Below are 13,498 nucleotides of genomic sequence, written 5' to 3' on the forward strand. Positions count from 1 at the left end.
GTCCATGAAACCGCTCGCATGTGCAGTGTGCATTTTTAGAACGGTGTTTAACGCAAATTGCGTTTTGGAACATTTGCGGATAGGCCTTCCGCCGTGTGCTGCGCTTAAAATGTGAAGACATAATAGTTGATCAACATTTTAAGCTAAACATTCTGATCTGTTCCATCAGCCTTATTAATTGATATGGCGTATACCTCCACTACACTACTGGATCTACTGCCCCCCTCTGGACACATCTGGAACTACACCATACCTCCACTACACTACTGGATCTACTGCCCCCCTCTGGACACATCTGGAACTACACCATACCTCCACTACACTACATTGATACCTCCACTACACTACATTGATACCTCCACTACATTACATTGATACCTCCACTACATTACATTGATACCTCCACTACACTACATTGATACCTCCACTACACTACATTGATACCTCCACTACACTACATTGATACCTCCACTACACTACATTGATACCTCCACTACACTACATTGATACCTCCACTACACTACATTGATACCTCCACTACACTACATTGATACCTCCACTACATTACATTGATACCTCCACTACATTACATTGATACCTCCACTACACTACATTGATACCTCCACTACACTACATTGATACCTCCACTACACTACATTGATACCTCCACTACATTACATTGATACCTCCACTACACTACATTGATACCTCCACTACACTACATTGATACCTCCACTACATTACATTGATACCTCCACTACATTACATTGATACCTCCACTACATTACATTGATACCTCCATTACATTACATTGATACCTCCACTACATTACATTGATACCTCCACTACACTACATTGATACCTCCACTACACTACATTGATACCTCCACTACACTACATTGATACCTCCACTACACTACATTGATACCTCCACTACACTACATTGATACCTCCACTACACTACATTGATACCTCCACTACATTACATTGATACCTCCACTACATTACATTGATACCTCCACTACACTACATTGATACCTCCACTACACTACATTGATACCTCCACTACACTACATTGATACCTCCACTACACTACATTGATACCTCCACTACACTACACCATACCTCCACTACACTACTGGATCTACTGCCCCCCTCTGGACACATCTGGAACTACACCATACCTCCACTACACTACATTGATACCTCCACTACACTACATTGATACCTCCACTACATTACATTGATACCTCCACTACATTACATTGATACCTCCACTACACTACATTGATACCTCCACTACACTACATTGATACCTCCACTACACTACATTGATACCTCCACTACACTACATTGATACCTCCACTACACTACATTGATACCTCCACTACACTACATTGATACCTCCACTACATTACATTGATACCTCCACTACATTACATTGATACCTCCACTACACTACATTGATACCTCCACTACACTACATTGATACCTCCACTACACTACATTGATACCTCCACTACATTACATTGATACCTCCACTACACTACATTGATACCTCCACTACACTACATTGATACCTCCACTACATTACATTGATACCTCCACTACATTACATTGATACCTCCACTACATTACATTGATACCTCCACTACATTACATTGATACCTCCACTACATTACATTGATACCTCCACTACACTACATTGATACCTCCACTACACTACATTGATACCTCCACTACACTACATTGATACCTCCACTACACTACATTGATACCTCCACTACACTACATTGATACCTCCACTACACTACATTGATACCTCCACTACATTACATTGATACCTCCACTACATTACATTGATACCTCCACTACACTACATTGATACCTCCACTACACTACATTGATACCTCCACTACACTACATTGATACCTCCACTACATTACATTGATACCTCCACTACACTACATTGATACCTCCACTACACTACATTGATACCTCCACTACATTACATTGATACCTCCACTACATTACATTGATACCTCCACTACATTACATTGATACCTCCACTACATTACATTGATACCTCCACTACATTACATTGATACCTCCACTACATTACATTGATACCTCCACTACATTACATTGATACCTCCACTACATTACATTGATACCTCCACTACATTACATTGATACCTCCACTACATTACATTGATACCTCCACTACACTACATTGATACCTCCACTACATTACATTGATACCTCCACTACACTACATTGATACCTCCACTACATTACATTGATACCTCCACTACACTACATTGATACCTCCACTACATTACATTGATACCTCCACTACATTACATTGATACCTCCACTACATTACATTGATACCTCCACTACATTACATTGATACCTCCACTACACTACATTGATACCTCCACTACACTACATTGATACCTCCACTACACTACATTGATACCTCCACTACATTACATTGATACCTCCACTACATTACATTGATACCTCCACTACACTACATTGATACCTCCACTACACTACATTGATACCTCCACTACACTACATTGATACCTCCACTACATTACATTGATACCTCCACTACACTACATTGATACCTCCACTACACTACATTGATACCTCCACTACATTACATTGATACCTCCACTACATTACATTGATACCTCCACTACATTACATTGATACCTCCACTACACTACATTGATACCTCCACTACATTACATTGATACCTCCACTACATTACATTGATACCTCCACTACATTACATTGATACCTCCACTACACTACATTGATACCTCCACTACATTACATTGATACCTCCACTACACTACATTGATACCTCCACTACATTACATTGATACCTCCACTACACTACATTGATACCTCCACTACATTACATTGATACCTCCACTACATTACATTGATACCTCCACTACATTACATTGATACCTCCACTACATTACATTGATACCTCCACTACATTACATTGATACCTCCACTACATTACATTGATACCTCCACTACATTACATTGATACCTCCACTACACTACATTGATACCTCCACTACATTACATTGATACCTCCACTACATTACATTGATACCTCCACTACATTACATTGATACCTCCACTACATTACATTGATACCTCCACTACATTACATTGATACCTCCACTACACTACATTGATACCTCCACTACACTACATTGATACCTCCACTACATTACATTGATACCTCCACTACATTACATTGATACCTCCACTACATTACATTGATACCTCCACTACATTACATTGATACCTCCACTACATTACATTGATACCTCCACTACATTACATTGATACCTCCACTACACTACATTGATACCTCCACTACACTACATTGATACCTCCACTACACTACATTGATACCTCCACTACATTACATTGATACCTCCACTACATTACATTGATACCTCCACTACATTACATTGATACCTCCACTACATTACATTGATACCTCCACTACATTACATTGATACCTCCACTACATTACATTGATACCTCCACTACATTACATTGATACCTCCACTACATTACATTGATACCTCCACTACATTACATTGATACCTCCACTACACTACATTGATACCTCCACTACACTACATTGATACCTCCACTACACTACATTGATACCTCCACTACATTACATTGATACCTCCACTACATTACATTGATACCTCCACTACATTACATTGATACCTCCACTACACTACATTGATACCTCCACTACATTACATTGATACCTCCACTACACTACATTGATACCTCCACTACACTACATTGATACCTCCACTACATTACATTGATACCTCCACTACACTACATTGATACGTATCGTGGAGATTAATAAGTGGGTTTACCCTCCACTACACCACTGGTTGTCAATGTTTTATAATTGGAAGGGACTCTGAAAGTTGAAAATCCAAATGATATCGTTCTCCACTGTTTTTGTAGTTATCGTTGTGAACGCTCCTGTTCACTTGAATAAGAATGATTTAAAAAATATATATATATCGTTATAGTTATCGTTCTTGGTGTGGACGGCCCTTAAGTTACAACGGTGATATTATCACGGTGTTATGACTTTGAGCATTGTTGCAGAATGTTTTATTTATCGTTTGCCAATTGAACTTGAACTATCAGCCATGGTCGCTCACACCTTCGATAAGGAGTCTAGCTTGTGTCCTTATATTGTTTGCATATCGATTATTAGGTAATTTACATGCATTGATTATGCGCACAGAACAATCCATCACGGTGTTATAACTTGTTGTCTTGATTTGATTTCCTTTGTTTTTCACCCCTTATGTCTTACAGATTCGACAACATTATTTTTTATCATAATCAATGGGATCCACAAATTATGTCTCCAGACTGATGGAGTACGCTCAGAGAAACCGTCAGATCTCTGATGTCAAGTTTGAAGAGGTTGGTACAGATGGACCGGATCATCTTAAAACGTAAGTCAAATTTAACTGGCATAGTAGCTACATTGCTTTTTTGTTTTGCAAACTCCATCTCATGTGCTGTAAAAACACCACTAACCAAACAACAGTGCCTTAATTAATTAAAGGCTAACTACAGCCAAAAATATAAATAACCCAAACCCAGTCCTCAAAAGGTGGTCTCATGCTGTGGTTTAAGCTATTCATTTGATTGTTTATTGTTATTTAATTATTTATTGTTATGGACTTGGTTGTGGTTTTTCTATTTCAAAAAGTGTGACTTTGAAAGCGAAAACCTGAAATGTTAAAAAGACACAAAAAACCCTGGTGAATTTCTGACTCAGTTGACAGCCTCATTGATCGATTTCAATAGTAGGGCTACTATTGGCTACAACACAGTACCTTAGCAGCTCCGCACCTTAGCGCACATGCACTCACTCACACACACAACAACCCACACACACACACACACACACACACACACACAACAACCCACACACACACACACACACACACACACACAACAACCCACACACACACACACACACACACACACACACAACAACCCACACACACACACACACACACACACACACACACACACAGTGGCTTGCGAAAGTATTCACCCCCCTTGGCATTTTTCCTATTTTTTACAACCTGGAATTAAAATAGATTTTTTGGGGGTTTGTATCATTTAATTTACACAACATGCCTACCACTTTGAAGATGCAAAATATTTTTTATTGTGAAACAAACAAAGTTACCAATAAGATAAAAAAACGGAAAACTTGAGCGTGCATAACTATTCACCCCCCCAAAGTCAATACTTTGTAGATCCACCTTTTGCAGCAATTACAGCTGCAAGTCTCTTGGGGTATGTCTTTATAAGCTTGGCACAACTAGCCACAGGGATTTTTGCCCATTCTTCAAGGCAAAACTGCTCCAGTTGGATGGGTTCCACTGGTGTACAGCAATCTTTAAGTCATACCACAGATTCTCAATTGGATTGAGGTCTGGGCTTTGACTAGGCCATTACAAGACATTTAAATGTTTCCCCTTAAACCACTCGAGTGTTGCTTTAGCAGTATGCTTAGGGTCATTGTCCTGCTGGAAGGTGAACCTCCGTCCCAGTCTCAAATCTCAGGAAGACTGAAACAGGTTTCCCTCAAGAATTTCCCTGTGTTTAGAGCCATCCATCATTCCTTCAATTCTGACCAGTTTCCCAGTCCCTGCCGATGTAAAACATCCCCACAGCATGATGCTGCCACCACCATGCTTCACTGTGGGGATGGTGTTCTCGGGGTGATGAGAGGTGTTGGGTTTGCGCCAGACATTGCGTTTTCCTTGATGGTCAAAAAGCTCAATTTTAGTCTCATCTGACCAGAGTACCTTCTTCCATGTGTTTGAGGAGTCTCTCACATGCCTTTTGGCGAACACCAAACGTGTTTGCTTATTTCTTTCTTAAAGTAATGGCTTTTTTCTGGCCACTCTTCCGTAAAGCCCAGCTCTGTCGAATGTACGGCTTAAAGTGGACCTATGGACAGATACTCACATTTCCGCTGTGGAGCTTTGCAGCTCCTTCAGGGTTATCTTTGGTCTCTTTGTTGCCTCTCTGATTAATGCCCTCCTTGCCTGGTCCGTGAGTTTTGGTGGGCGGCCCTCTCTTGGCAGGTTTGTTGTGGTGCCATATTCTTTCCATTTTTTAATAATGGATTTAATGGTGCTCCGTGGGATGTTCGAAGTTTCGGATATTTTTTTATAACCCAACCCTGATCTGTACTTCTCCACAACTTTGTCCCTGACCTGTTTGGAGAGCTCCTTGGTCTTCATGGTGCCGCTTGCTTGGTGATGCCCCTTGCTTAGTGGTGTTGCAGACTCTGGGGCCTTTCAGAACCGGTGTGTATATATACTGAGACCATGTGACACTTAGATTCCACACTTGTGGACTTTATTTAACTAATTATGTGACTTGTGAAGGTAATTGGTTGCACCAGATCTTATTTAGGGGCTTCATAGCAAAGGGGGTGAATACATATGCACGCACCACTTTTCCATTTATTTATTATAATAGTTATTATAAAAGTTTCACTTCACCAATTTGGACTATTTTGTGTATGTCCATTACATGAAATCCAAATAAAAATCCATTTAAATTACAGGTTGTAATGCAACAAAATAGGAAAAACACCAAGGGGGATGAATACTTTTGCAAGGCACTGTACATTCATGCTACACACACATCACAACTGCTGCTACCAGACTCTTATTATTATTGCTAAATACTGGACAATTTAAACAATTGCCACCCCCCCCCTTTTATTATTTCTTATCGTTGTTGCATTGTCCAGAAGGAACCTGCAAGTAAGCATTTAGTTGGACAGTGTATACCGTGTGTATCCCGTACATACAGTGGACTCTACCCACCCACTCCCTGGACTCTACCCACACACTCACACATACTACACTGACACTCCAACACACACACACACACACACACACACACACACACTATATACGCTCACAACCACAAAACACACACACACACACACACAAGCATTTTGACGCTACACACCAGTGGCGGTCGGTGCCGTTTTAAGATGCGAAAAATATGAAAAGAACGTGTGAGCCTTATTTCTACTACAGCATATTGGATGGCTGTCATTCATATTCCATTCACCCAGCTCAATGTAACATCGATAGGTTTAGGCTACTACATGATACTCTAATGTTCCCTGTACCCATCATGAGGTTGCTACAACCTAGCCTATGAATGAACGTTTACAACGTAGGTGCCCAGGTCGAGAGAGATTTCAGTAATCAATAATAATAATAATAATAATAATATGCCATTTAGCAGACGCTTTTTATCCAAAGCGACTTACAGTCATGCGTGCATACATTTTTACGTATGGGTGGTCCCGGGGATCGAACCCACTACCTTGGCGTTACAAGCGCCGTGCTCTACCAGCTGAGCTACAGAGGACCAAGGTGACAGACATTGACACATTCAATACCGCCTTGCACACTCTGGCCTGCATCTAGTTGATCTGGGGTGTAATCATTAGTCCAACAGTTGCAAACGAGAGTTTCTATTGGACAAATTCTGGTATGTTTATCCCCGCTTCGTTTGCTTCCGTTTTAAGAAACCTTTTTCAACAGAATCGGGCGACATGAATAAATCCCTGAGAACACGCAAAAATTAGTTCACTTTCATAGCAGCCACATACAAACAGCATGATCACTTTCATAGCAGCCACATACAAACAGCATGATCCCTTTGCTCGTTGGATATATAATTCCTCCTCTCAACTTTTCCCTTCACTTGTGTACTTACACACTACCGTTGAAAAGTTTGGGGTGACTTAGAAATTTCCTTGTTTTCCATGAAAACTTACATAAAATGAGTTTCAATAGGAAATATAGCAAAATGAATAGGAAATGTAGTCATTGACAAGGTTAGAAACAATGATTTTTTTAATAGAAATAATAATTGTGTCCTTCAAACTTTGCTTTCGTCAAAGAATCCTCCATTTGCAGCAATTACAGCCTTGCAGACCTTTGGCATTCTAGTTGTCAATCTGTTGAGGTAATCTGAAGAGATTTCACCCAATGCTTCCTGAAGCACCTCCCACAAATTGGACTGACTTGATGGGCACTTCTTTGGCTTGACCGTATGGTACATACGGTCAAGCCAAATATTAATTTTGTCTCTGGAACAGGAGTGGAGAAATATGATTGATTTCTTTCAGCATCTTGAAAAAAAGCTAATGTGCGGTTAGGGACCGTGTCGTATAGCTTAAAAGTGCTATTTATTTCAGCGACATAAAAGCTGACAGTATTTCATTTTCAAAATATGCATACAAGACGAACTGAAATAATATCAGTGGAAGAGTGGGACAAAATTCCTCCACAGCGATGTGAGAGACTGATCAACAACTACAGGAAGTGTTTGGTTGGAGTCATTGCAGCTAAAGGTGGCACAACCAGTTATTGAGTGTAAGGGGGCAATTACTTTTTCACACAGGGGAATTGGGTGTTGCATAACTTTGTTTATGAAATAAATGAAATAAGTATATGTAGTTGTGTTATTTGTTCACTCAGGTTCCCTTTATCTAATATTAGGTTTGGAGATCTGATAACATTCAGTATCAAAAATATGCAAAAGTATGCAAAAGTAGAGAAAATTAGAAAGGGGGCAAATACATTTTCACAGCACTGTAGTTACCTTAAGATGGCCTCACCTAGTTACCTTAAGATGGTCTCACCTAGTTACCTTAAGATGGTCTCACCTAGTTACCTTAAGATGGTCTCACCTAGTTACCTTAAGATGGTCTCACCTAGTTACCTTAAGATGGTCTCACCTAGTTACCTTAAGATGGTCTCACCTAGTTACCTTAAGATGGCCTCACCTAGTTACCTTAAGATGGCCTCACCTAGTTACCTTAAGATGGCCTCACCTAGTTACCTTAAGATGGCCTCACCTAGTTGTTTTGTATAAGAGCATCTGCTAAATGACTAATATGTAAAATGTAGTTAGTACTGTACTGTAATCATGGAATAATGAATTAATTCAATAATTCAGTCATTTATCCATTTAAAGTATTTCCTTAAACATTCCCCCTTTCCTCCAGGTTCACTATGAGGGTGGTGATGAAGGGTCGTGACTATCCTAACGGGGTTGGGAAGAACAAGAAAGAGGCCAAACAGAATGCTGCTAAACATGCTCTGGATGGCCTGATGGAGACGGAGCACAAGGACGCCGTAAGAACACCCGTTATTCTACTGATGGTATCAGGTGTTGACCAGGGGCCCGTAGGAACAGCCTTTATTCTACTGATGGTATCAGGTGTTGACCAGGGGCCCGTAGGAACACCCGTTATTCTACTGATGGTATCAGGTGTTGACCAGGGGCCCGTAGGAACAGCCTTTATTCTACTGATGGTATCAGGTGTTGACCAGGGGCCCGTAAGAACACCCGTTATTCTACTGATGGTATCAGGTGTTGACCAGGGGCCCGTAGGAACACCCTTTAATCTACTGATGGTATCAGGTGTTGACCAGGGGCCCGTAGGAACACCCTTTAATCTACTGATGGTATCAGGTGTTGACCAGGGGCCCGTAGGAACAGCCGTTATTCTACTGATGGTATCAGGTGTTGACCAGGGGCCCGTAGGAACAGCCTTTATTCTACTGATGGTATCAGGTGTTGACCAGGGGCCCGTAGGAACACCCTTTATTCTACTGATGGTATCAGGTGTTGACCAGGGGCCCGTAGGAACAGCCGTTATTCTACTGATGGTATCAGGTGTTGACCAGGGGCCCGTAGGAACACCCGTTATTCTACTGATGGTATCAGGTGTTGACCAGGGGCCCGTAGGAACACCCGTTATTCTACTGATGGTAACAGGTGTTGACCAGGGGCCCGTAAGAACACCCGTTATTCTACTGATGGTATCAGGTGTTGACCAGGGGCCCGTAGGAACACCCGTTATTCTACTGATGGTAACAGGTGTTGACCAGGGGCCCGTAGGAACACCCTTTAATCTACTGATGGTATCAGGTGTTGACCAGGGCCCGTAGGAACACCCGTTATTCTACTGATGGTATCAGGTGTTGACCAGGGGCCCGTAGGAACACCCGTTATTCTACTGATGGTATCAGGTGTTGACCAGGGGGCCCGTAGGAACAGCCGTTATTCTTCTGATGGTATCAGGGTGTTGACCAGGGGCCCGTAGGGAACACCCTTTAATCTACTGATGGTATCAGGTGTTGACCAGGGGCCCGTAGGTACAGCCGTTATTCTACTGATGGTAACAGGTGTTGACCAGGGGCCCGTAGGAACAGCCGTTATTCTACTGATGGTATCAGGTGTTGACCAGGGGCCCGTAGGAACAGCCTTTAATCTACTGATGGTAACAGGTGTTGACCAGGGGCCCGTAAGAACACCCTTTAATCTACTGATGGTAACAGGTGTTGACCAGGGGCCCGTAGGAACACCCGTTATTCTACTGATGGTATCAGGTGTTGACCAGGGGCCCGTAGGAACACCCGTTATTCTACTGATGGTATCAGGTGTTGACCAGGGGCCCGTAGGAACAGCCTTTATTCTACTGATGGTATCAGGTGTTGACCAGGGGCCCGTAGGAACACCCGTTATTCTACTGATGGTATCAGGTGTTGACCAGGGGCCCGTAGGAACAGCCTTTATTCTACTGATGGTATCAGGTGTTGACCAGGGGCCCGTAAGAACACCCGTTATTCTACTGATGGTATCAGGTGTTGACCAGGGGCCCGTAGGAACACCCTTTAATCTACTGATGGTATCAGGTGTTGACCAGGGGCCCGTAGGAACACCCTTTAATCTACTGATGGTATCAGGTGTTGACCAGGGGCCCGTAGGAACAGCCGTTATTCTACTGATGGTATCAGGTGTTGACCAGGGGCCCGTAGGGAACAGCCTTTATTCTACTGATGGTATCAGGTGTTGACCAGGGGCCCGTAGGAACACCCTTTATTCTACTGATGGTATCGGGTGTTGACCAGGGGCCCGTAGGAACAGCCGTTATTCTACTGATGGTATCAGGTGTTGACCAGGGGCCCGTAGGAACACCCGTTATTCTACTGATGGTATCAGGTGTTGACCAGGGGCCCGTAGGAACACCCGTTATTCTACTGATGGTAACAGGTGTTGACCAGGGGCCCGTAAGAACACCCGTTATTCTACTGATGGTATCAGGTGTTGACCAGGGGCCCGTAGGAACACCCGTTATTCTACTGATGGTAACAGGTGTTGACCAGGGGCCCGTAGGAACACCCTTTAATCTACTGATGGTATCAGGTGTTGACCAGGGGCCCGTAGGAACACCCGTTATTCTACTGATGGTATCAGGTGTTGACCAGGGGCCCGTAGGAACACCCGTTATTCTACTGATGGTATCAGGTGTTGACCAGGGGCCCGTAGGAACAGCCGTTATTCTTCTGATGGTATCAGGTGTTGACCAGGGGCCCGTAGGAACACCCTTTAATCTACTGATGGTATCAGGTGTTGACCAGGGGCCCGTAGGTACAGCCGTTATTCTACTGATGGTAACAGGTGTTGACCAGGGGCCCGTAGGAACAGCCGTTATTCTACTGATGGTATCAGGTGTTGACCAGGGGCCCGTAGGAACAGCCTTTAATCTACTGATGGTAACAGGTGTTGACCAGGGGCCCGTAAGAACACCCTTTAATCTACTGATGGTAACAGGTGTTGACCAGGGGCCCGTAGGAACACCCGTTATTCTACTGATGGTATCAGGTGTTGACCAGGGGCCCGTAGGAACACCCGTTATTCTACTGATGGTATCAGGTGTTGACCAGGGGCCCGTAGGAACAGCCTTTATTCTACTGATGGTATCAGGTGTTGACCAGGGGCCCGTAGGAACAGCCTTTAATCTACTGATGGTATCAGGTGTTGACCAGGGGGCCCGTAGGAACACCCGTTATTCTACTGATGGTATCAGGTGTTGACCAGGGGCCCGTAGGAACACCCGTTATTCTACTGATGGTATCAGGTGTTGACCAGGGGCCCGTAGGAACAGCCTTTATTCTACTGATGGTAACAGGTGTTGACCAGGGGCCCGTAGGAACAGCCGTTATTCTACTGATGGTATCAGGTGTTGACCAGGGGCCCGTAGGAACACCCTTTATTCTACTGATGGTATCAGGTGTTGACCAGGGGCCCGTAGGAACACCCGTTATTCTACTGATGGTATCAGGTGTTGACCAGGGGCCCGTAGGAACACCCGTTATTCTACTGATGGTATCAGGTGTTGACCAGGGGCCCGTAGGTACAGCCGTTATTCTACTGATGGTAACAGGTGTTGACCAGGGGCCCGTAGGAACAGCCTTTATTCTACTGATGGTATCAGGTGTTGACCAGGGGCCCGTAGGAACAGCCTTTAATCTACTGATGGTATCAGGTGTTGACCAGGGGCCCGTAGGAACACCCGTTATTCTACTGATGGTATCAGGTGTTGACCAGGGGCCCGTAGGAACACCCGTTATTCTACTGATGGTATCAGGTGTTGACCAGGGGCCCGTAGGAACAGCCTTTATTCTACTGATGGTATCAGGTGTTGACCAGGGGCCCGTAGGAACAGCCGTTATTCTACTGATGGTAACAGGTGTTGACCAGGGGCCCGTAGGAACAGCCTTTATTCTACTGATGGTATCAGGTGTTGACCAGGGGCCCGTAGGAACACCCTTTAATCTACTGATGGTAACAGGTGTTGACCAGGGGCCCGTAGGAACAGCCTTTATTCTACTGATGGTATCAGGTGTTGACCAGGGGCCCGTAGGAACAGCCTTTATTCTACTGATGGTATCAGGTGTTGACCAGGGGCCCGTAGGAACAGCCTTTATTCTACTGATGGTAACAGGTGTTGACCAGGGGCCCGTAGGAACAGCCTTTATTCTACTGATGGTAACAGGTGTTGACCAGGGGCCCGTAGGTATCAAGCATCTCAGAGTGCTGATCTGGGATCAGGTCCCCCTGTCCGTATAATATTTTTTCATTGTGATCTAAAAGGCTGAACTGAACCTAGATTAGCTCTCCTACTCTGACATACAGCCCCTGGTGACATTTCGATTGACAAAGACCACACTATCATGTGGAATGTTTTGTTACAGAATATACACTACCGTTCAAAAGTTTGGGGTCACTTAGAAATGTCCTTGTTTTCAAAAGAAAAGCACATTTTTTTGTCCATTAAAATAACATCAAATTGATCAGAAATACAGTGTAGATATTGTTAATGTTGTAAATGGCTATTGTAGAAAGAAAGTTATTTGTTTCTGGCCATTTTGAGCCTTTAATCGAACCCACAATTGCTGATGCTCCAGATACTCAACTAGTCTCAAGAAGGACAGTTTTATTGCTTCTTTAAATCAGCACAACAGTTTTCAGCTGTGCTAACATAATTGCAAAAGGG

The 13,498-nt window shown here is 43.2% G+C and overlaps 1 protein-coding gene across 3 annotated transcripts in view; it reads left to right on the forward strand.

The window, feature by feature from the left end:
- eif2ak2 (eukaryotic translation initiation factor 2-alpha kinase 2) overlaps positions 1-13,498 on the forward strand; it is a 47,144-nt gene that overhangs the window by 14,421 nt on the left and 19,225 nt on the right. For all 3 annotated transcript variants that reach the window (XM_041870494.2, XM_041870496.2, XM_041870495.2), the window contains exons 2-3: positions 4,399-4,541; positions 9,158-9,287. In XM_041870494.2, the coding sequence (XP_041726428.2) occupies positions 4,429-4,541; positions 9,158-9,287 (243 nt within the window). In that variant the 5' untranslated portion in view covers positions 4,399-4,428. The remainder of the gene's footprint in view (positions 1-4,398; positions 4,542-9,157; positions 9,288-13,498) is intronic.

The sequence above is a fragment of the Coregonus clupeaformis genome, chromosome 1 (assembly GCF_020615455.1).
Source record: "Coregonus clupeaformis isolate EN_2021a chromosome 1, ASM2061545v1, whole genome shotgun sequence".
Taxonomy (NCBI): domain Eukaryota; kingdom Metazoa; phylum Chordata; class Actinopteri; order Salmoniformes; family Salmonidae; genus Coregonus; species Coregonus clupeaformis.